A 22,997-nucleotide genomic window follows, 5' to 3' on the forward strand; every position below is an offset into this window, starting at 1 on the left:
TCAGTCTATGTTACAGTATAGCAGTTACGACAGTCGTAGCGCTACGTTAGCTTTGTGAAACGGGGCATAATAGAAAGAGACATTACATCCCGTAGTTTGTTAAAAGAGTCGTTTTTAGAATAGAATGTTTCTATAATAGCCATACTTCCTTGAACATTCGTGATAGATGCGCATAAGGTCAAAGCAGCATGTGACCACTACAACGACCCACGATCAAGTCTCTATTTCCGTGATTCGGATCAGAAGCGAGGGAATAAATCCTAAAATACATTTTGCATCTCTGTGTATCATTTCAACCAGTGCTGCAGTCAGGGAAAGGTGGAAGTTGAAGTGAGACATATGGCGCAGGTAAAAACATTTTCAGGAAACGTTTGACTAGATTAAATATTTTTTGTCGACAAACGCAAACATTACGGGATTCTATATCTGATGTGATCATTATGTGTGTAAACTATGCAGATTGAAACCACGGACTTCGTACATCTTGTTCACATGACAGTGACAGATTAGTGAGTGAGTGAGTGAGAGAGTTAATATTTAACGTCACATCGGCAATATTTCAGCCATAACGTGACGAGAACATTTGATATTGAAATGAAATATATGTATATAATAAAAAACCTGCCGACCAACGACAGTAAAACAACTAGAATATCACAGATATTTATGTAAAATTAGTAATTAAATCTAAAAGGTTTTAACTATAGGGGGAAAAGATACAGTATAAAAATGGGCTATAAATCGCCAATAACTGAAGGTAGATTACCATACCAGGGACCATGGGACAAAACAGATTACAGGGCAAGGATACCATTTGTGAGATAGCTCTACGCCTGTTATATTTACATTGGTATTTGGTAGTCATTCCTGTGACACAGTTGAAATGTTTTTAATAATTACAGTGAATAGTTCTTATGTTTATAGAAATACTTCCTCAATGATGTTCTTTCCAGGAAAATTCCAAACAGTTTCGTTATGGCGCAATTGACTCTTAGTCTAACTTATCATCTAAAGTTCGATTCCCCACATGGGTACAATTTGTGCAGCCCATTTCTGGTGTCCCGGCTGTGATATTGCTGGAATATTGCTAAAAACGGCGTAAAACCATACTCAGTCAGTCAGTATCATTTAAATGATAGATTACATTTATAACGAACACGGTTATAACGAACTGACGGATACAACACACATCTGTTTGTCTCAACCATGGTCTGTATATGATAATTATGCTACGGTTATAACGAACTGACGGATACAACACACATCTGTTTGTCTCAACCATGGTCTGTATATGATAATGATGTTACGGTTATGACGAACTGACGGATACAACACACATCTGTTTGTCTCGACCACGTTCTGTATATGATAATTATGTTGCCGTTGTAACGAACAGACGGATACAACACACTTCTGTTTGTCTCGACCATGGTCTGTATATGATAATTATGTTGCCGTTATAACGAACTGATGGATACAACACACTTCTGTTTGTCTCGACAACGTTCTGTATATGATAATTATGTTACGGTTATAACGAACTGGCGGATACAACACACTTTTGTTTGTCTGGACCACGGTCTGTATATGATAATTATGTTACGGTTATAAAGAACTGACGGATACGACACACTTCAGTTTGTCTCGACCACGGTCTGTATATGATAATTATGTTACGGTTATAAAGAACTGGTGGATACGACACACATCTGTCTGTCTCGACCACGTTCTGTATATGATAATTATTTTACGGTTATAACGAACTGGCGGATACAACACACTTTTGTTTGTCTGGACCACGGTCTGTATATGATAATTATGTTACGGTTATAAAGAACTGGCGGATACAACACACTTTTGTTTGTCTGGACCACGGTCTGTATCTGATAATTATGTTACGGTTATAACGAACTGAAGGATACGACACACTTCTGTTTGTCTCGACCACGGTCTGTATATGATAATTATGTTACGGTTATAACGAACTAGTGGATACGACACACATCTCTTTGTCTCGACCACGTTCTGTATATGATAATTATGTTACGGTTATAACGAACAGACGGATATAACAGACTTCTTTTTGTCGCGACCACGGTCTGTATATGATAATTATGTTACGGTTATAACGAACTGGCGGATACGACACACTTTTGTTTGTCTGGACCACGGTCTGTATCTGATAATTATGTTACGGTTATAAAGAACTGACGGATACGACACACGTTTGTTTGTCTGGACCACGTTCTGTATATGATAATTATATTACGGTTATAACGAACTGACGGATACGACACACTTCAGATTGTCTCGACCACGGTCTGTACATGATAATTATGTTACGGTTATAACGAACTGACGGATATAACAGACTTCAGTTTGTCTCGACCACGGTCTGTATCTGATAATTATGTTATGGTTATAAAGAACTGAAGGATATAACAAACTTCTGTTTGTCTTGACCACGGTCTGTATATGATAATGATGTTACGGTTATAACGAACTGGCGGATACAACACACTTCTGTTTGTTTGGACCACGTTCTGTATATGATAATGATGTTACGGTTATAACGAACTGACGGATACGGCACACTTTTCTTTGTCTGGACCACGTTCTGTATATGATAATTATGTTACGGTTATAACGAACTGGCGGATACAACAAACTTTTGTTTGTCTCAACCACGGTCTGTATATGATAATGATGTTACGGTTATAACGAACTGGCGGATACGACACACATCTGTTTGTCTCGACAACGTTCTGTATATGATAATTATGTTACGGTTATAACGAACTGACGGATACGATACACTTTTGTTTGTCTCGACCACGGTCTGTATATGATAATTATGTTACAGTTATAACGAACAGACGGATATAACAGACTTCTGTTTGTCGCGACCACGGTCTGTATATGATAATTATGTTACGGTTATAACGAACTGGCGGATACGACACACTTTTGTTTGTCTCGACCACGGTCTGTATCTGATAATTATGTTACGGTTATAAAGAACTGACCGATACGACACACTTCAGTTTGTCTCGACCACGGTCTGTATATGATAATTATGTTACGGTTATAAAGAACTGGTGGATACGACACACATCTGTCTGTCTCGACCACGTTCTGTATATGATAATTATGTTACGGTTATAACGAACTGACGGATACGACACACTTTTGTTTGTCTCGACCACGTTCCGTATATGATAATTATTTTACGGTTATAACGAACTGACGGATACAACACACCCCTGTCAGGACCACGTTCTGTATATGATAATTATGTTACGGTTATAACGAACAGACGGATATAACAGACTTCTTTTTGTCTCGACCACGGTCTGTATATGATAATTATGTTACGGTTATAACGAACTGGCGGATACGACACACTTTTGTTTGTCTGGACCACGGTCTGTATCTGATAATTATGTTACGGTTATAAAGAACTGACGGATACGACACACGTTGTTTGTCTGGACCACGTTCTGTATATGATAATTATGTTACGGTTATAACGAACAGACGGATACAACAAACTTTTGTTTGTCTCAACCACGGTCTGTATATGATAATGATGTTACGGTTATAACGAACTGGCGGATACGACACACATCTGTTTGTCTCGACAACGTTCTGTATATGATAATTATGTTACGGTTATAACGAACTGACGGATACGACACACTTTTGTTTGTCTCGACCACGGTCTGTATATGATAATTATGTTACAGTTATAACGAACAGACGGATATAACAGACTTCTGTTTGTCGCGACCACGGTCTGTATATGATAATTATGTTACGGTTATAACGAACTGGCGGATACGACACACTTTTGTTTGTCTGGACCACGGTCTGTATCTGATAATTATGTTACGGTTATAAAGAACTGACTGATACGACACAGTTTGTTTGTCTGGACCACGTTCTGTATATGATAATTATATTACGGTTATAACGAACTGACGGATACGACACACTTCAGATTGTCTCGACCACGGTCTGTATATGATAATTATGTTACAGTTATAACGAACTGACGGATATAACAGACTTCAATTTGTCTCGACCACGGTCTGTATCTGATAATTATATTACGGTTATAACGAACTGGCGGATACAACACACTTCTGTATGTTTGGACCACGTTCTGTATATGATAATGATGTTACGGTTATAACGAACTGACGGATACGGCACACTTTTCTTTGTCTGGACCACGTTCTGTATATGATAATTATGTTACGGTTATAAAGAACTGGCGGATACGACACACTTCAGTTTGTCTCAACCACGTTCTGTATATGATAATTATGTTACGGTTATAACGAACTGACGGATACGGCACACATCTGTTTGTCTGGACCACTTTCTGTATATGATAATTATGTTACGGTTATAACGAACTGACGGATATAACAGACTTCTGTTTGTCTCGACCACGGTCTGTATATGATAATTATATTACGGTTATAACGAACTGACGGATACGGCACACTTTTGTTTGTCTGGACCACGTTCTGTATATGATAATTATGTTGCCTTTATAACGAACTGATGGATACAACACACCTGTTTTTGTCTGGAACACGTTATATATATGATAATTATGTTACCGTAAAAAAGCACTGACGGATACAACACACTTCTGTTTGTATCGACAACGTTCTGTATATGATAACTATTTTACGGTTATAAAGAACTCACGGATACGACACACTTCTGTTTGTCTCGACCACGGTCTGTATATGATAATTATGTTACGGTTATGAAGAACTGACGGATACGACACACTTCTGTTTGTCTCGACCACGGTCTGTTTATGATAATTATTTTACGGTTATAAAGAACTGGCGAAGGAAACACACTTCAGTTTGTCTCGACCACGGTCTGTATATGATAATTATGTTATGGTTATAAAGAACTGAAGGATATAACAAACTTCTGTTTGTCTCGACCACGGTCTGTATATGATAATGATGTTACGGTTATAACGAACTGGAGGATACAACACACTTCTGTTTGTTTGGACCACGTTCTGTATATGATAATGATGTTACAGTTATAACGAACTGACGGATACGGCACACTTTTCTTTGTCTGGACCACGGTCTGTATATGATAATTATGTTACAGTTATAACGAACTGGCGGATACAACACACTTCTGTTTGTTTGGACCACGTTCTGTATATGATAATGATGTTACAGTTATAACGAACTGGTGGATACGACACACATCTGTTTGTCTGGACCACGTTCTGTATATGATAATTATGTTACGGTTATAACGAACTGACGGATACAACACACTTTTGTTTGTCTCGACCACGGTCTGTATATGATAATGATGTTACGGTTATAACGAACCTGCGGATACGACACACTTTTGTTTGTCTGGACCACGGTCTGTATATGATAATTATGTTATGGTTATAACGAACTGGCGGATACGACACACTTCAGTTTGCCTCAACCACGTTCTGTATATGATAATTATGTTACGGTTATAACGAACTGATGGATATAACAAATTTCAGTTTGTCTCGACCACGCTCTGTATCTGATAATTATGTTATGGTTATAAAGACCTGAAGGATATAAGAAACTTCTGTTTGTCTCGACCACGGTCTGTATATGATAATGATGTTACGGTTATAACGAACTGGCGGATACAACACACTTCTGTTTGTCTGGACCACGTTCTGTATATGATAATTATGTTACGGTTATAACGAACTGACGGATACAACACACTTTTGTTTGTCTCGACCACGTTCTGTATATGATAATTATGTTACGGTTATAACGAACTGGTGGATACGACACACTTCTGTTTGTCTCAACCACGTTCTGTATATGATAATTATGTTACGGTTATAACGAACTGATGGATACGACACACATCTGTTTGTCTGGACCACGTTCTGTATATGATAATTATGTTACGGTTATAACGAACTGACGGATACAACACACTTTTGTTTGTCTCGACCACGGTCTGTATATGATAATTATGTTACGGTTATAACGAACTGACGGATACAACACACTTTTGTTTGTCTCGACCACGGTCTGTATATGATAATTATGTTACGGTTATAACGAACTGACGGATACGGATGTTACACTTTTCTGTTTGTCTGGACCACGTTCTGTATATGATAATTATGTTACGGTTATAACGAACTGGCGGATACGACACACTTCAGTTTGTCTCGACCACGGTCTGTATATGATAATTATGTTACGGTTATAACGAACTGACGGATATAACAGACTTCAGTTTGTCTCGACCACGGTCTGTATCTGATAATTATGTTATGGTTATAAAGAACTGGCGGATACAACACACTTCTGTTTGTTTGGACCACGTTCTGTATATGATAATGATGTTACGGTTATAACGAACTGACGGATACGGCACACTTTTCTTTGTCTGGACCACGTTCTGTATATGATAATTATGTTATGGTTATAACGAACTGGCGGATACGACACACTTCAGTTTGCCTCAACCACGTTCTGTATATGATAATTATGTTACGGTTATAACGAACTGATGGATATAACAAATTTCAGTTTGTCTCGACCACGGTCTGTATCTGATAATTATGTTATGGTTATAAAGAACTGAAGGATATAACAAACTTCTGTTTGTCTCGACCACGGTCTGTATATGATAATGATGTTACGGTTATAACGAACTGGCGGATACAACACACTTCTGTTTGTTTGGACCACGTTCTGTATATGATAATGATGTTACGGTTATAACGAACTGACGGATACGGCACACTTTTCTTTGTCTGAACCACGTTCTGTATATGATAATTATGTTACGGTTATAACGAACTGGCGGATACAACAAACTTTTGTTTGTCTCAACCACGGTCTGTATATGATAATGATGTTACGGTTATAACGAACTGGCGGATACAACACACTTCTGTTTGTTTGGACCACGTTCTGTATATGATAATTATGTTACGGTTATAACAGACTGACGGATACGACACACATCTGTTTGTCTCACTTTTGTCTCGACCACGTTCTGTATATGATAATTATGTTACGGTTATAACGAACTGGCGGATACAACACACTTTTGTTTGTCTCGACCACGGTCTGTATATGATAATGATGTTACGGTTATAACGAACTGGTGGATACGACACACTTCTGTTTGTCTCGACCACGGTCTGTATATGATAATTATGTTACGGTTATAAAGAACTGACGGATACAACACACTTTTGTTTGTCTCGACCACGGTCTGTATATGATAATGATGTTACGGTTATAACGAACCTGCGGATGCGACACACGACCACGGTCTGTATATGATAATTATGTTACGGTTATAACGAACTGACGGATATAACAGACTTCTGTTGGTCTCGACCACGGCCTGTATATGATAATTATATTACGGTTATAACGTACTGACGGATACGGCACACTTTTGTTTGTCTGAACCACGTTCTGTATATGATAATTATATTACGGTTATAACGAACTGGCGGATACGACACTCTTCAGTTTGTCTGGAACACGGTCTGTATATGATAATTATGTTACGGTTATAACGAACTGACGGATACAACACACATCAGTTTGTCTCTACCACGTTCTGTATCTGATAATTATGTTGCTTTATAACGAACTGATGGATACAACACACCTCCGTTTGTCTGGACCACGTTATATATATGATAATTATGTTACCGTAAAAAAGCACTGACGGATACAACACACTTCTGTTTGTATCGACAACGTTCTGTATATGATAACTATTTTACGGTTATAACGAACTGACGGATACAACACACCCCTGTCAGGACCACGTTCTGTATATGATAATGATGTTACGGTTATAACGAACTGACGGATACGACACACTTTTGTTTGTCTCGACCACGGTCTGTATATGATAATGATGTTACGGTTATAACGAACCTGCGGATAAGACACACTTTTGTTTGTCTCGACCACGGTCTGAATATGATAATGATGTTACGGTTATAACGAACCTGCGGATAAGACACACTTTTGTTTGTCTCGACCACGGTCTGTATATGATAATTATGTTGCCGTTATAACGAACTGACGGATATAACAGACTTCAGTTTGTCTGGACCACGGTCTGTATATGATAATTATGTTATGGTAATAAAGAACTGAAGGATATAACAAACTTCTGTTTGTCTCGACCACGGTCTGTATATGATAATGATGTTACGGTTATAACGATCTGGCGGATACAACACCCTTCTGTTTGTTTGGACCACGTTCTGTATATGATAATGATGTTACGGTTATAACGAACTGACGCATACGGCACACTTTTCTTTGTCTGGACCACGTTCTGTATATGATAATTATGTTACGGTTATAACGAACTGGCGGATACGACACACTTCAGTTTGTCTCAACCACGTTCTGTATATGATAATTATGTTACGGTTATAACGAACTGGTGGATACGACACACATCTGTTTGTCTCGACCACGTTCTGTATATGATAATTATGTTACGGTTATAACGAACTGACGGATATAACAGACTTCTGTTTGTCTCGACCACGGTCTGTATATGATAATTATGTTACGGTTATAACGAGCTGACGGATACGGCACACTTTTGTTTGTCTGGACCACGCTCTGTATATGATAATTATATTACGGTTATAACGAACTGGCGGATACGACACACTTCAGTTTGTCTGGACCACGGTCTGTATATGATAATTATGTTACGGTTATAACGAACTGACGGATATAACAGACTTCTGTTTGTCTCGACCACGGTCTGTATATGATAATTATATTACGGTTATAACGAACTGACGGATACGGCACACTTTTGTTTGTCTGGACCACGTTCTGTATATGATAATTATGTTGCCTTTATAACGAACTGATGGATACAACACACCTGTTTTTGTCTGGAACACGTTATATATATGATAATTATGTTACCGTAAAAAAGCACTGACGGATACAACACACTTCTGTTTGTATCGACAACGTTCTGTATATGATAACTATTTTACGGTTATAAAGAACTGACGGATACGACACACTTCTGTTTGTCTCGACCACGGTCTGTATATGATAATTATGTTACGGTTATAAAGAACTGACGGATACGACACACTTCTGTTTGTCTTGACCACGGTCTGTTTATGATAATTATGTTACGGTTATAAAGAACTGAAGGAAACGACACACTTCAGTTTGTCTCGACCACGGTCTGTATATGATAATTATGTTATGGTTATAAAGAACTGAAGGATATAACAAACTTCTGTTTGTCTCGACCACGGTCTGTATATGATAATGATGTTACGGTTATAACGAACTGGCGGATACAACACACTTCTGTTTGTTTGGACCACGTTCTGTATATGATAATGATGTTACAGTTATAACGAACTGACGGATACGGCACACTTTTCTTTGTCTGGACCACGTTCTGTATATGATAATTATGTTACAGTTATAACGAACTGGCGGATACAACACACTTCAGTTTGTCTCAACCACGTTCTGTATATGATAATTATGTTACGGTTATAACGAACTGGTGGATACGACACACATCTGTTTGTCTCGACCACGTTCTGTATATGATAATTATATTATGGTTATAACGAACTGACGGATACAACACACTTTTGTTTGTCTCGACCACGGTCTGTATATGATAATGATGTTACGGTTATAACGAACCTGCGGATACGACACACTTTAGTTTGTCTGGACCACGGTCTGTATATGATAATTATGTTACGGTTATAACGAACTGACGGATATAACAGACTTCTGTTTGTCTCGACCACTGTCTGTATATGATAATTATATTACGGTTATAACGAACTGACGGATACGGCACACTTTTGTTTGTCTGGACCACGGTCTGTATATGATAATGATGTTACGGTTATAACGAACTGACGGATACAACACACATCTGTTTGTCTCAACCACGTTCTGTATATGATAATTATGTTACGGTTATAACGAACTGGTGGATACGACACACATCTGTTTGTCTCGACCACGTTCTGTATATGATAATTATGTTACGGTTATAACGAACTGACGGATATAACAGACTTCTGTTTGTCTCGACCACGGTCTGTATATGATAATTATGTTACGGTTATAACGAGCTGACGGATACGGCACACTTTTGTTTGTCTGGACCACGCTCTGTATATGATAATTATATTACGGTTATAACGAACTGGCGGATACGACACACTTCAGTTTGTCTGGACCACGGTCTGTATATGATAATTATGTTACGGTTATAACGAACTGACGGATATAACAGACTTCTGTTTGTCTCGACCACGGTCTGTATATGATAATTATATTACGGTTATAACGAACTGACGGATACGGCACACTTTTGTTTGTCTGGACCACGTTCTGTATATGATAATTATGTTGCCTTTATAACGAACTGATGGATACAACACACCTGTTTTTGTCTGGAACACGTTATATATATGATAATTATGTTACCGTAAAAAAGCACTGACGGATACAACACACTTCTGTTTGTATCGACAACGTTCTGTATATGATAATTATTTTACGGTTATAAAGAACTGACGGATACGACACACTTCTGTTTGTCTCGACCACGGTCTGTATATGATAATTATGTTACGGTTATAAAGAACTGACGGATACGACACACTTCTGTTTGTCTTGACCACGGTCTGTTTATGATAATTATGTTACGGTTATAACGAACTGGCGGATACGACACACATCTGTTTGTCTCGACCACGGTCTGTATCTGATAATTATGTTATGGTTATAAAGAACTGAAGGATATAACAAACTTCTGTTTGTCTCGACCACGGTCTGTATATGATAATGATGTTACGGTTATAACGAACTGGCGGATACAACACACTTCTGTTTGTTTGGACCACGTTCTGTATATGATAATGATGTTACAGTTATAACGAACTGACGGATACGGCACACTTTTCTTTGTCTGGACCACGTTCTGTATATGATAATTATGTTACAGTTATAACGAACTGGCGGATACAACACACTTCAGTTTGTCTCAACCACGTTCTGTATATGATAATTATGTTACGGTTATAACGAACTGGACGGATACGACACACATCTGTTTGTCTCGACCACGTTCTGTATATGATAATTATGTTACGGTTATAACGAACTGACGGATACAACACACTTTTGTTTGTCTCGACCACGGTCTGTATATGATAATGATGTTACGGTTATAACGAACCTGCGGATACGACACACTTTAGTTTGTCTGGACCACGGTCTGTATATGATAATTATGTTACGGTTATAACGAACTGACGGATATAACAGACTTCTGTTTGTCTCGACCACGGTCTGTATATGATAATTATGTTACGGTTATAACGAACTGACGGATACGGCACTTTTTTTGTTTGTCTGGACCACGGTCTGTATATGATAATGATGTTACGGTTATAACGAACTGACGGATACAAACACATCTGTTTGTCTCTACCACGTTCTGTATCTGATAATTATGTTACGGTTATAACGAACTGGTGGATACGACACACTTTTGTTTGTCTGGACCACGGTCTGTATATGATAATTATATTACGGTTATAACGAACTGGCGGATACGACACACTTCAGTTTGTCTCGACCACGGTCTGTATATGATAATTATGTTACGGTTATAACGAACTGACGGATATAACAGACTTCTGTTTGTCTCGACCACGGTCTGTATATGATAATTATATTACGGTTATAACGAACTGACGGATACGGCACACTTTTGTTTGTCTGGACCACGGTCTGTATATGATAATGATGTTACGGTTATAACGAACTGACGGATACAACACACATCTGTTTGTCTCTACCACGTTCTGTATCTGATAATTATGTTACGGTTATAACGAACTGGTGGATATGACACACTTTTGTTTGTCTGGACCACGGTCTGTATATGATAATGAAATTACGGTTATAACGAACTGGCGGATACGACACACTTCAGTTTGTCTGGACCACGGTCTGTATATGATAATTATGTTACGGTTATAACGAACTGACGGATATAACAGACTTCTGTTTGTCTCGACCACGGTCTGTATATGATAATTATATTACGGTTATAACGAACTGACGGATACGGCACACTTTTGTTTGTCTGGACCACGGTCTGTATATGATAATGATGTTACGGTTATAACGAACTGACGGATACAACACACTTCTGTTTGTCTCTACCACGTTCTGTATCTGATAATTATGTTACGGTTATAACGAACTGGTGGATATGACACACTTTTGTTTGTCTGGACCACGGTCTGTATATGATAATGAAATTACGGTTATAACGAACTGGCGGATACGACACACTTCAGTTTGTCTGGACCACGTTCTGTATATGATAATTATGTTGCCTTTATAACGAACTGATGGATACAACACACCTGTTTTTGTCTGGAACACGTTATATATATGATAATTATGTTACCGTAAAAAAGCACTGACGGATACAACACACTTCTGTTTGTATCGACAACGTTCTGTATATGATAACTATTTTACGGTTATAAAGAACTGACGGATACGACACACTTCTGTTTGTCTCGACCACGGTCTGTATATGATAATTATGTTACGGTTATAAAGAACTGACGGATACGACACACTTCTGTTTGTCTCTTGACCACGGTCTGTTTATGATAATTATTTTACGGTTATAAAGAACTGAAGGAAACGACACACTTCAGTTTGTCTCGACCACGGTCTGTATATGATAATTATGTTATGGTTATAAAGAACTGAAGGATATAACAAACTTCTGTTTGTCTCGACCACGGTCTGTATATGATAATGATGTTACGGTTATAACGAACTGGCGGATACAACACACTTCTGTTTGTTTGGACCACGTTCTGTATATGATAATGATGTTACAGTTATAACAAACTGACGGATACGGCACACTTTTCTTTGTCTGGACCACGTTCTGTATATGATAATTATGTTACAGTTATAACGAACTGGCGGATACAACACACTTCAGTTTGTCTCAACCACGTTCTGTATATGATAATTATGTTACGGTTATAACGAACTGGTGGATACGACACACATCTGTTTGTCTCGACCACGTTCTGTATATGATAATTATATTACGGTTATAACGAACTGACGGATACAACACACTTTTGTTTGTCTCGACCACGGTCTGTATATGATAATGATGTTACGGTTATAACGAACCTGCGGATACGACACACTTTAGTTTGTCTGGACCACGGTCTGTATATGATAATTATGTTACGGTTATAACGAACTGACGGATATAACAGACTTCTGTTTGTCTCGACCACGGTCTGTATATGATAATTATATTACGGTTATAACGAACTGACGGATACGGCACACTTTTGTTTGTCTGGACCACGGTCTGTATATGATAATGATGTTACGGTTATAACGAACTGACGGATACAACACACATCTGTTTGTCTCTACCACGTTCTGTATCTGATAATTATGTTACGGTTATAACGAACTGGTGGATACGACACACTTTTGTTTGTCTGGACCACGGTCTGTATATGATAATGAAATTACGGTTATAACGAACTGGCGGATACGACACACTTTTGTTTGTCTGGACCACGGTCTGTATATGATAATGACGCTACGGTTATAACGAACTGGCGGATACGACACACTTCAGTTTGTCTCGACCACGGTCTGTATATGATAATTATGTTACGGTTATAAAGAACTGACGGATACGGCACACTTTTGTTTGTCTGAACCACGTTCTGTATATGTTAATTATATTACGGTTATAACGAACTGGCGGATACGACACACTTCTGTTTGTCGCGACCACGGTCTGTATCTGATAATTATGTTACGGTTATAAAGAACTGACGGATATAACAGGCTTCTGTTTGTCTCGACCACGGTCTGTATATGATAATTATGTTACGGTTATAACGAACTGACGGATACGACACACTTTTGTTTGTCTGGACCACGGTCTGTATCTGATAATTATGTTACGGTTATAACGAACTGACGGATACGGCACACTTTTCTTTGTCTGGACCACGGTCTGTATCTGATAATGACGTTACGGTTATAACGAACTGGCGGACACGACACACTTCAGTTTGTCTCGACCATGGTCTGTATATGATAATGATATTACGGTTATAACGAACTGGCGGATACGACACACTTTTGTTTGTCTGGACCACGGTCTGTATCTGATAATTATGTTACGGTTATAACGAACTGACGGATATAACACACTTCTGTTTGTCTGGACCACGGTCTGTATATGATAATGATGTTACGGTTATAACGAACAGGTGGATACGACACACATCTCTTTGTCTCGACCACGTTCTGTATATGATAATTATGTTACGGTTATAACGAACAGACGGATATAACAGACTTCTTTTTGTCGCGACCACGGTCTGTATATGATAATTATGTTACGGTTATAACGAACTGGCGGATACGACACACTTCAGTTTGTCTGGACCACGGTTTGTATCTGATAATTATGTTACGGTTATAAAGAACTGACGGATACGACACACTTCTGTTTGTCTCGACCACGGTCTGTATATGATAATGATGTTACGGTTATAACGAACTGGTGGATACGACACACATCTCTTTGTCTCGACCACGTTCTGTATATGATAATTATGTTACGGTTATAACGAACAGACGGATATAACAGACTTCTTTTTGTCGCGACCACGGTCTGTATATGATAATTATGTTACGGTTATAACGAACTGGTGGATACGGCACACTTTTGTTTGTCTGGACCACGTTCTGTATATGATAATGATGTTACGGATATAAAGAACTGACGGATACGACACACGTTTGTTTGTCTGGACCACGGTCTGTATATGATAATGATGTTACGGTTATAACGAACTGGCGGATACGACACACTTCTGTTTGTCTCGACCACGGTCTGTATATGATAATTATGTTACGGTTATAAAGAACTGACGGATACAACACACTTCTGTTTGTCTCGACCACGTTCTGTATATGATAATTATATTACGGTTATAACGAACTGGCGGATACGACACACTTCTGTTTGTCTCGACCACGGTCTGTATCTGATAATTATGTTACGGTTATAAAGAACTGACGGATACAACACACTTCTGTTTGTCTCGACCACGGTCTGTATATGATAATTATGTTACGGTTATAACGAACTGACGGATACGACACACTTTTGTTTGTCTGGACCACGGTCTGTATCTGATAATTATGTTACGGTTATAACGAACTGACGGATACAACACACTTCTGTTTGTCTGGACCACGTTCTGTATATGATAATTATGTTACGGTTATAACGAACTGACGGATACGGCACACTTTTCTTTGTCTGGACCACGTTCTGTATATGATAATTATGTTACGGTTATAACGAACTGACGGATACAACACACATCTGTTTGTCTGGACCACGTTCTGTATATGATAATTATGTTACGGTTATAACGAACTGACGGATACAACACACTTCTGTTTGTCTCGACCACGTTCTGTATATGATAATTATGTTACGGTTATAACGAACTGACGGATACAACACACCTCTGTTTGTCTCGACCACGTTCTGTATCTGATAATTATGTTACGGTTATAACGAACTGACGGATACAAACACACTTCTGTTTGTCTCGACCACGGTCTGTATATGATAATTATGTTACGGTTATAACGAACTGACGGATACAACACACATCTGTTTGTCTCGACCACGTTCTGTATATGATAATTATGTTACGGTTATAACGAACTGACGGATACAACACACTTCTGTTTGTCTCGACCACGGTCTGTATATGATAATTATGTTACGGTTATAACGAACTGACGGATACAACACACACTTCTGTTTGTCTCGACCACGTTCTGTATCTGATAATTATGTTACGGTTATAACGAACTGACGGATACAACACACTTCTGTTTGTCTCGACCACGGTCTGTATATGATAATTATGTTACGGTTATAACGAACTGACGGATACAACACACCTCTGTTTGTCTCGACCACGTTCTGTATATGATAATTATGTTACGGTTATAACGAACTGACGGATACAACACACTTCTGTTTGTCTCGACCACGGTCTGTATATGATAATTATGTTACGGTTATAACGAACTGACGGATACAACACACCTCTGTTTGTCTCGACCACGTTCTGTATATGATAATTATGTTACGGTTATAACGAACTGACGGATACAACACACCTCTGTTTGTCTGGACCACGTTCTGTATATGATAATTATGTTACGGTTATAACGAACTGACGGATACAACACACTTCTGTTTGTCTCGACCACGGTCTGTATATGATAATTATGTTACGGTTATAACGAACTGACGGATACAACACACTTCTGTTTGTCTCGACCACGGTCTGTATATGATAATTATGTTACGGTTATAACGAACTGACGGATACAACACACTTCTGTTTGTCTCGACCACGTTCTGTATATGATAATTATGTTACGGTTATAACGAACTGACGGATACAACACACTTCTGTTTGTCTGGACCACGTTCTGTATATGATAATTATGTTACGGTTATAACGAACTGGCGGATACAACACACCTCTGTTTGTCTCGACCACGGTCTGTATATGATAATTATGTTACGGTTATAACGAACTGACGGATACAACACACATCTGTTTGTCTCGACCACGTTCTGTATATGATAATTATGTTACGGTTATAACGAACTGACGGATACAACACACACTTCTGTTTGTCTCGACCACGGTCTGTATATGATAATTATGTTACGGTTATAACGAACTGACGGATACAACACACCTCTGTTTGTCTCGACCACGTTCTGTATATGATAATTATGTTACGGTTATAACGAACTGACGGATACAACACACTTCTGTTTGTCTCGACCACGGTCTGTATATGATAATTATGTTACGGTTATAACGAACTGACGGATACGGCACACTTTTGTTTGTCTGGACCACGTTCTGTATATGATAATTATGTTACGGTTATAACGAACTGACGGATACGACACACTTCAGTTTGTCTGGACCACTGTCTGTATATGATAATTATGTTACGGTTATAACGAACTGGTGGATACGACACACATCTGTTTGTCTGGACCACGTTCTGTATATGATAATTATGTTACGGTTATAACGAACTGACGGATACGACACACTTTTGTTTGTCTGGACCACGGTCTGTATCTGATAATTATGTTACGGTTATAACGAACTGGCGGATACGACACACTTTTGTTTGTCTGGACCACGGTCTGTATCTGATAATTATGTTACGGTTATAACGAACTGACGGATATAACAGACTTCTGTTTGTCTCGACCACGGTCTGTATATGATAATTATATTACGGTTATAACGAACTGGCGGATACGACACACTTCAGTTTGTCTCGACCACGGTCTGTATATGATAATGATGTTACGGTTATAAAGAACTGACGGATACGACACACTTCTGTTTGTCTCGACCACGGTCTGTATATGATAATGATGTTACGGTTATAACGAACTGGTGGATACGACACACATCTGTTTGTCTCGACCACGTTCTGTATATGATAATTATGTTACGGTTATAACGAACTGACGGATACGACACACTTCAGTTTGTCTCGACCACGGTCTGTATATGATAATGATGTTACGGTTATAACGAACCTGCGGATACGACACACTTCTGTTTGTCTGGACCACGGTCTGTATCTGATAATTATTTTACGGTTATAACGAACTGGCGGATACAACACACTTCTGTTTGTTTGGACCACGTTCTGTATATGATAATTATGTTACGGTTATAACGAACTGACGGATACAACACACCTCTGTTTGTCTGGACCACGTTCTGTATATGATAATTATGTTACGGTTATAACGAACTGACGGATACGACACACTTCTGTTTGTCTGGACCACGTTCTGTATCTGATAATTATGTTACGGTTATAACGAACTGGCGGATACAACACACCTCTGTTTGTCTCGACCACGGTCTGTATCTGATAATTATGTTACGGTTATAACGAACTGACGGATACAACACACCTTCTGTTTGTCTCGACCACGTTCTGTATATGATAATTATGTTACGGTTATAACGAACTGACGGATACGACACACTTCTGTTTGTCTCGACCACGGTCTGTATATGATAATTATGTTATGCGGTTATAAGAGAACTGACGGATACAACACACTTCTGTTTGTCTCGACCACGTTCTGTATATGATATGATAATTATGTTACGGTTATAACGAACTGGCGGATACAACACACTTCTGTTTGTCCTGGACCACGTTCTGTATCTGATAATTATGTTACGGTTATAACGAACTGGCGGATACAACACACTTCTGTTTGTTCGACCATGGTCTGTATATGATAATTATGTTACGGTTATAACGAACTGACGGATACAACACACTTCTGTTTGTCTTGACCACGTTCTGTATATGATAATTATGTTACGGTTATAACGAACTGACGGATACAACACACCTCTGTTTGTTTGGACCACGTTCTGTATATGATAATTATGTTACGGTTATAAAGAACTGACGGATACAAGACACTTTTGTTTGTCTGGACCACGTTCTGTATATGATAATTATATTCCGGTTTTAACGAACTGAACTTTATATCGGGTTCATTGATGATGGAGGGGGGGGGGGGGGTGCCTCTCGTGTGACAGAAACCTTCACATTTGGAAGGTAAGACTAAATCTAAATGGACAACGGTACATCACTGACATCCTAGACAAGGTTGTTGTACCACATTTTGATGACCATGCTCTGAACAAGTCTTCATGGACCACAATATAACGAACTGTTTTTTGTCTCGAAAACGTTCCACATATGATAACTGTGCAACCGTTATAAAGAACTGAACTCAATGGCCCCGGTTTAACCGATAAAAGCATAGCTTACCTTATTTAGCTCCTCTGTATATGCCTTGGAGTATACGTTATAAGTAATTTGTCCTGTATCACTTTTTTGAAGTGTTCATACGTAACAGTTTTGTTTTGTCTTTGAGGCCAAATTATACATGGGATAGGATGCATGTTAGTTGCGTGGATAAATTCATTTTAGATACATTTACATATTGACCTTGAGCAATGAATGAAGAGTTTATACTTTCATTATTGTATGCAAATCAATCGTCGCACAATGTACAAACACGTTTATGACCTGCCACTAATCGACCACGTTTCTCTCAAAATACTTCATATCGAAAATCAATCAACGTTTAAAAAAATGTTTTGCATCTTGCTTCTATTGATATGACTGATCGAGCAGGTTGAGTACTGTCCTATCATACCCCCACGTGACAGACAAGATCGGGAATACCCCATGGTCAAGTTGAAACAATAAATAAGCTTTCCATTGTTTACATGCTGGGTAAGTGATGTAGAAATATCCTCGTTGACAACTCCGTGTAGGTTTTGGTTTCGGAAAGGTGGCTGTTATAATTTTTTCAACGGATATATTTTCATTCAGTCACATATTGCTTGTCGCTGTGTTCTTCAGATGATGTGTGCACTTACACAGTTGACTGAATGGACGTTTCTTCTTCTGATGTACGTCTCAGCAGGTATGTTTCTCCTGGTGTTGGACAGAATAGTATGCTGATGTACGTCTATGCAGGTATCTTCTCCTGGAGCTGGGCACAATAGTATACTGATGTCCATCTCAGCAGGTATGTTCTCCTGGAATTGGGCACAATAGTATACTGATGTACGTCTCAGCGGGTATGTTTCTCCTGGTGTTGGGCACAATAGTATACTGACGTCCGTCTCAGCAGGTATGTTCTCCTGGTGTTGTGCACAATAGTATTCTGATGTCCATCTCAGCAGGGATGTTTCTCCTGGTATGGTGCACAATAGTATACTGATGTACGTCTCAGCAGGTATGTTTCTCCTGGTGTTGTGCACAATAGTATACAGATGTCCATCTCAGCAGGTATGTTTCTCCTGGTGTTGTGCACAATAGTATACAGATGTCCATCTCAGCAGGTATGTTTCTCCTGGAGTTGTGCACAATAGTATACTGATGTCCATCTCAGCAGGTATGTTTTCCTGGTGTTGTGCACAATAGTATACTGATGTACGTCTCAGCAGGTATGTTCTCATGGAGTTGGGCACAATAGTATACTGATGTCCATCTCAGCAGGTATGTTTCTCCTGGTGTTGGACACAATGGTATACTGACTGACATGTACGGTGTTAAAATGGTATATTAGGAAGGCGTCAAATGTAACTCACACCCCCAAAATCAGGCACCTAATCGCCAGCACCCACAGTCGGTCTTCTAAACCATTCAGCCACAGCGGCGTCCACAAAGTGCAAGTCGGACAACTGGTAGTATGGACCTCGGATTTTGATTACCCCTACGATGAGTGCAAATTGGCACGGCTCCCATGGCCAAAGCCATGAATACACAATGCCATTTGGAAAGTGGTCAAATGTAACACATGTTCTGTTTGGGATTACACTTTCTCGCTAAAGTCAGACGGCTGACTTTGTGTGCTGGCGATTAGGTGCCTGACTCTTTTTAGTGTGGGTTCGAGTCCCAGATTGGTCTCAACCCAATAAAAGTACCAGAATCTTTATTTACCTAGAACGTGTAATGCCAATTCTAACACGACATTGTGTGATACTCGATTCTGATTGTCTGATAGCACATCAAAACCATACTTATAAGGGCATTTAAGGACCGCTAATAAAAGTGACTGATTGACACTTGTGTTTGTAAACAAACATGTCGGACATCGGCTATTTCTACCTCTGCAGTATCTGTGATGGTTTGGAAGTAAAACGCGAATGGTTTGAAGAAGAATTTCTTGAGCCTATTCCAATTGAGGAAACCTCGAAGCAGGAAAATGCTACAGGTAGCGACAATTCGTTACACATTTAATACACTGAAATATCAATAGGCGTCTAGATCTAGCGGGCATGACATTGGCAACAAGCGACGTAACCTGTCCGCTTCCGTCCCCGCCGCAATGCCCAGTCCTTCCACTTTCACTGTCCATGTTTCCCACGTAAAAGCTGGCATGTCAGGTCTTTTCCAAATTGGGAATAGTAGCTTGGTTATCAACAATTACTTTCGTGAATAAAGTTTACGGCGACTAAACTTAGCGAGTTAACTGCTTGAATTGGGGCTAGTCATACAGTCATACAGTCATTGTCATAGGGTAGGGGAAATTAATAATTCGATTGAAAAAAATCAAGTAATAGTACTTACGTGAAATGAAGGATTTATTGTTGAACATATCCTATTTAGTTCGTTACACAACCTGTCCCTTAACTGGACGATTCCAAGCAATTTCCAGGAAAGGGCCCATTCACACCCTGTGTTCCTGCGCGCAAAAGAGTCGCTTCTAAAATGCTTATCAGTCTTGTTGCTCTGTTTTCGGTTTTGCGGTCCTTTATCGTTGATTCAATACCGCTGATATTTTAATTTAAAAACCTAACGCTACACAGTGTACACAGAGTAACGTAAACTGATACATGGTACACAGAATAGCTGGCACGTTAGCTTGGCTATATTCCAGCTGACATAAGTATGTATTGATTTACATCCCACTTTGCACGTTATATGTGTTGAATATTCTTTCACTAGATTCTGCGAAGTTTTACTGAATACATTGATGTAATAATATCTAAAAACAATCATATTGTGAATCATACATTAAGTTTTAAGTGAATGTAGAGGTACATATAACTTATAAATATAGATTTTCATTTATTAAATTGTATCATCATTGCCAACAGTAATCACCATGCACACATTTAGTATAAGCATAGTCTCTTTTAACAGGTGTGTCTGAACTGATCTGTCCCAGTGTTGGGTATCTCGGATCTCCTGCTAACCTGACATGCATCTCACCCAGTGATGTAACGTCACATGGATATACAGCATCGCAGGGTGAAGTTGCTGCCATCTGTAATGTATCAAATTCATCCTGTACAACTGTGGGTGACTACAGGGCGTCTACCATCAACCAGACACACAGCCTCCTCACCATACCTGCAGTGCAACCAGCACATGCAGGGGAGTGGAGATGTAACACATCATCCTGTAACCTCATAGTTGTCAGTAAGTTTATATCATGAAACATTAGTAGTAATCAACACGTATAGGTGAACTATTACTATAAAGCATTTGCCTCAACTATCCTGTAACCTCGCTGTTGCTAGTAAGTACAACAAATAGATATAAAAATATAATGCACAACAAGTAGGTACACAGCATACGCAAGGGTACAGTTTGATGTACCATTTTTATCCATGGTGACCATCATGCCGTAATATGTTGCTGTTAATGTCATAATTTCAAAAGCAATGTTGACAATCAACTGTTGACAATCGAAAGATGTGTAAGTGAATAGTTTTCTCAATTCCAGGATGATAAAAAAAACAAAAAAAAAAACAACATGTGTGCGGTTTGTACCTACGATGGATAAATAAAATACAACAGTAAATAGAACAATTATACGTACCAAGTCAGAATGGCATTTCATAGTTACATGAGTAACACCAACGATCTATAATCCAGTTCAGTAGGAATCATTTGTTTTAATTATTAAATAGATTTGGCACGGATCATTGTCACTTGCCGCGGTTCATCATGTCACACATGAACCAATGCGAAGGTGAAGGTCATCTGTTTTCAATACCTTGTGCGATCCCGTGAGAGTTCATAACTACCTGGCATCCACGCCCCAAAGGAATCAATCAGATCCTGGGAAAGAGTTACCTACTCTTCCTACATTACACCTATCTGGCTGTTGCTCACGTGATAGCAGTCACTGATGGAGAAGAGCATGCATAA

The 22,997-nt window shown here is 38.9% G+C and overlaps 1 protein-coding gene across 1 annotated transcript; it reads left to right on the forward strand.

The window, feature by feature from the left end:
- Positions 1-230: 230 nt before the first annotated feature.
- LOC124265370 lies at positions 231-22,997 on the forward strand. The gene is made up of 3 exons (XM_046700143.1): positions 231-348; positions 19,692-19,755; positions 21,984-22,997. Exons 1-3 carry the CDS (start codon positions 340-342, stop codon positions 22,277-22,279), a joined length of 369 nt encoding a protein of 122 aa, XP_046556099.1. The 5' UTR covers positions 231-339; the 3' UTR covers positions 22,280-22,997.

Source organism: Haliotis rubra, unplaced genomic scaffold (genome assembly GCF_003918875.1).
Source record: "Haliotis rubra isolate DU_JTF1 unplaced genomic scaffold, ASM391887v1 Scf975, whole genome shotgun sequence".
Taxonomy (NCBI): domain Eukaryota; kingdom Metazoa; phylum Mollusca; class Gastropoda; order Lepetellida; family Haliotidae; genus Haliotis; species Haliotis rubra.

Coding starts and splice junctions, on each gene's coding strand:
- LOC124265370 (XM_046700143.1), top strand. Junction 19,756..21,983: donor TCTGATGTACGTCTCAGCAG/GTATGTTTCTCC, acceptor CTCTTTTAACAG/GTGTGTCTGAACTGATCTGT.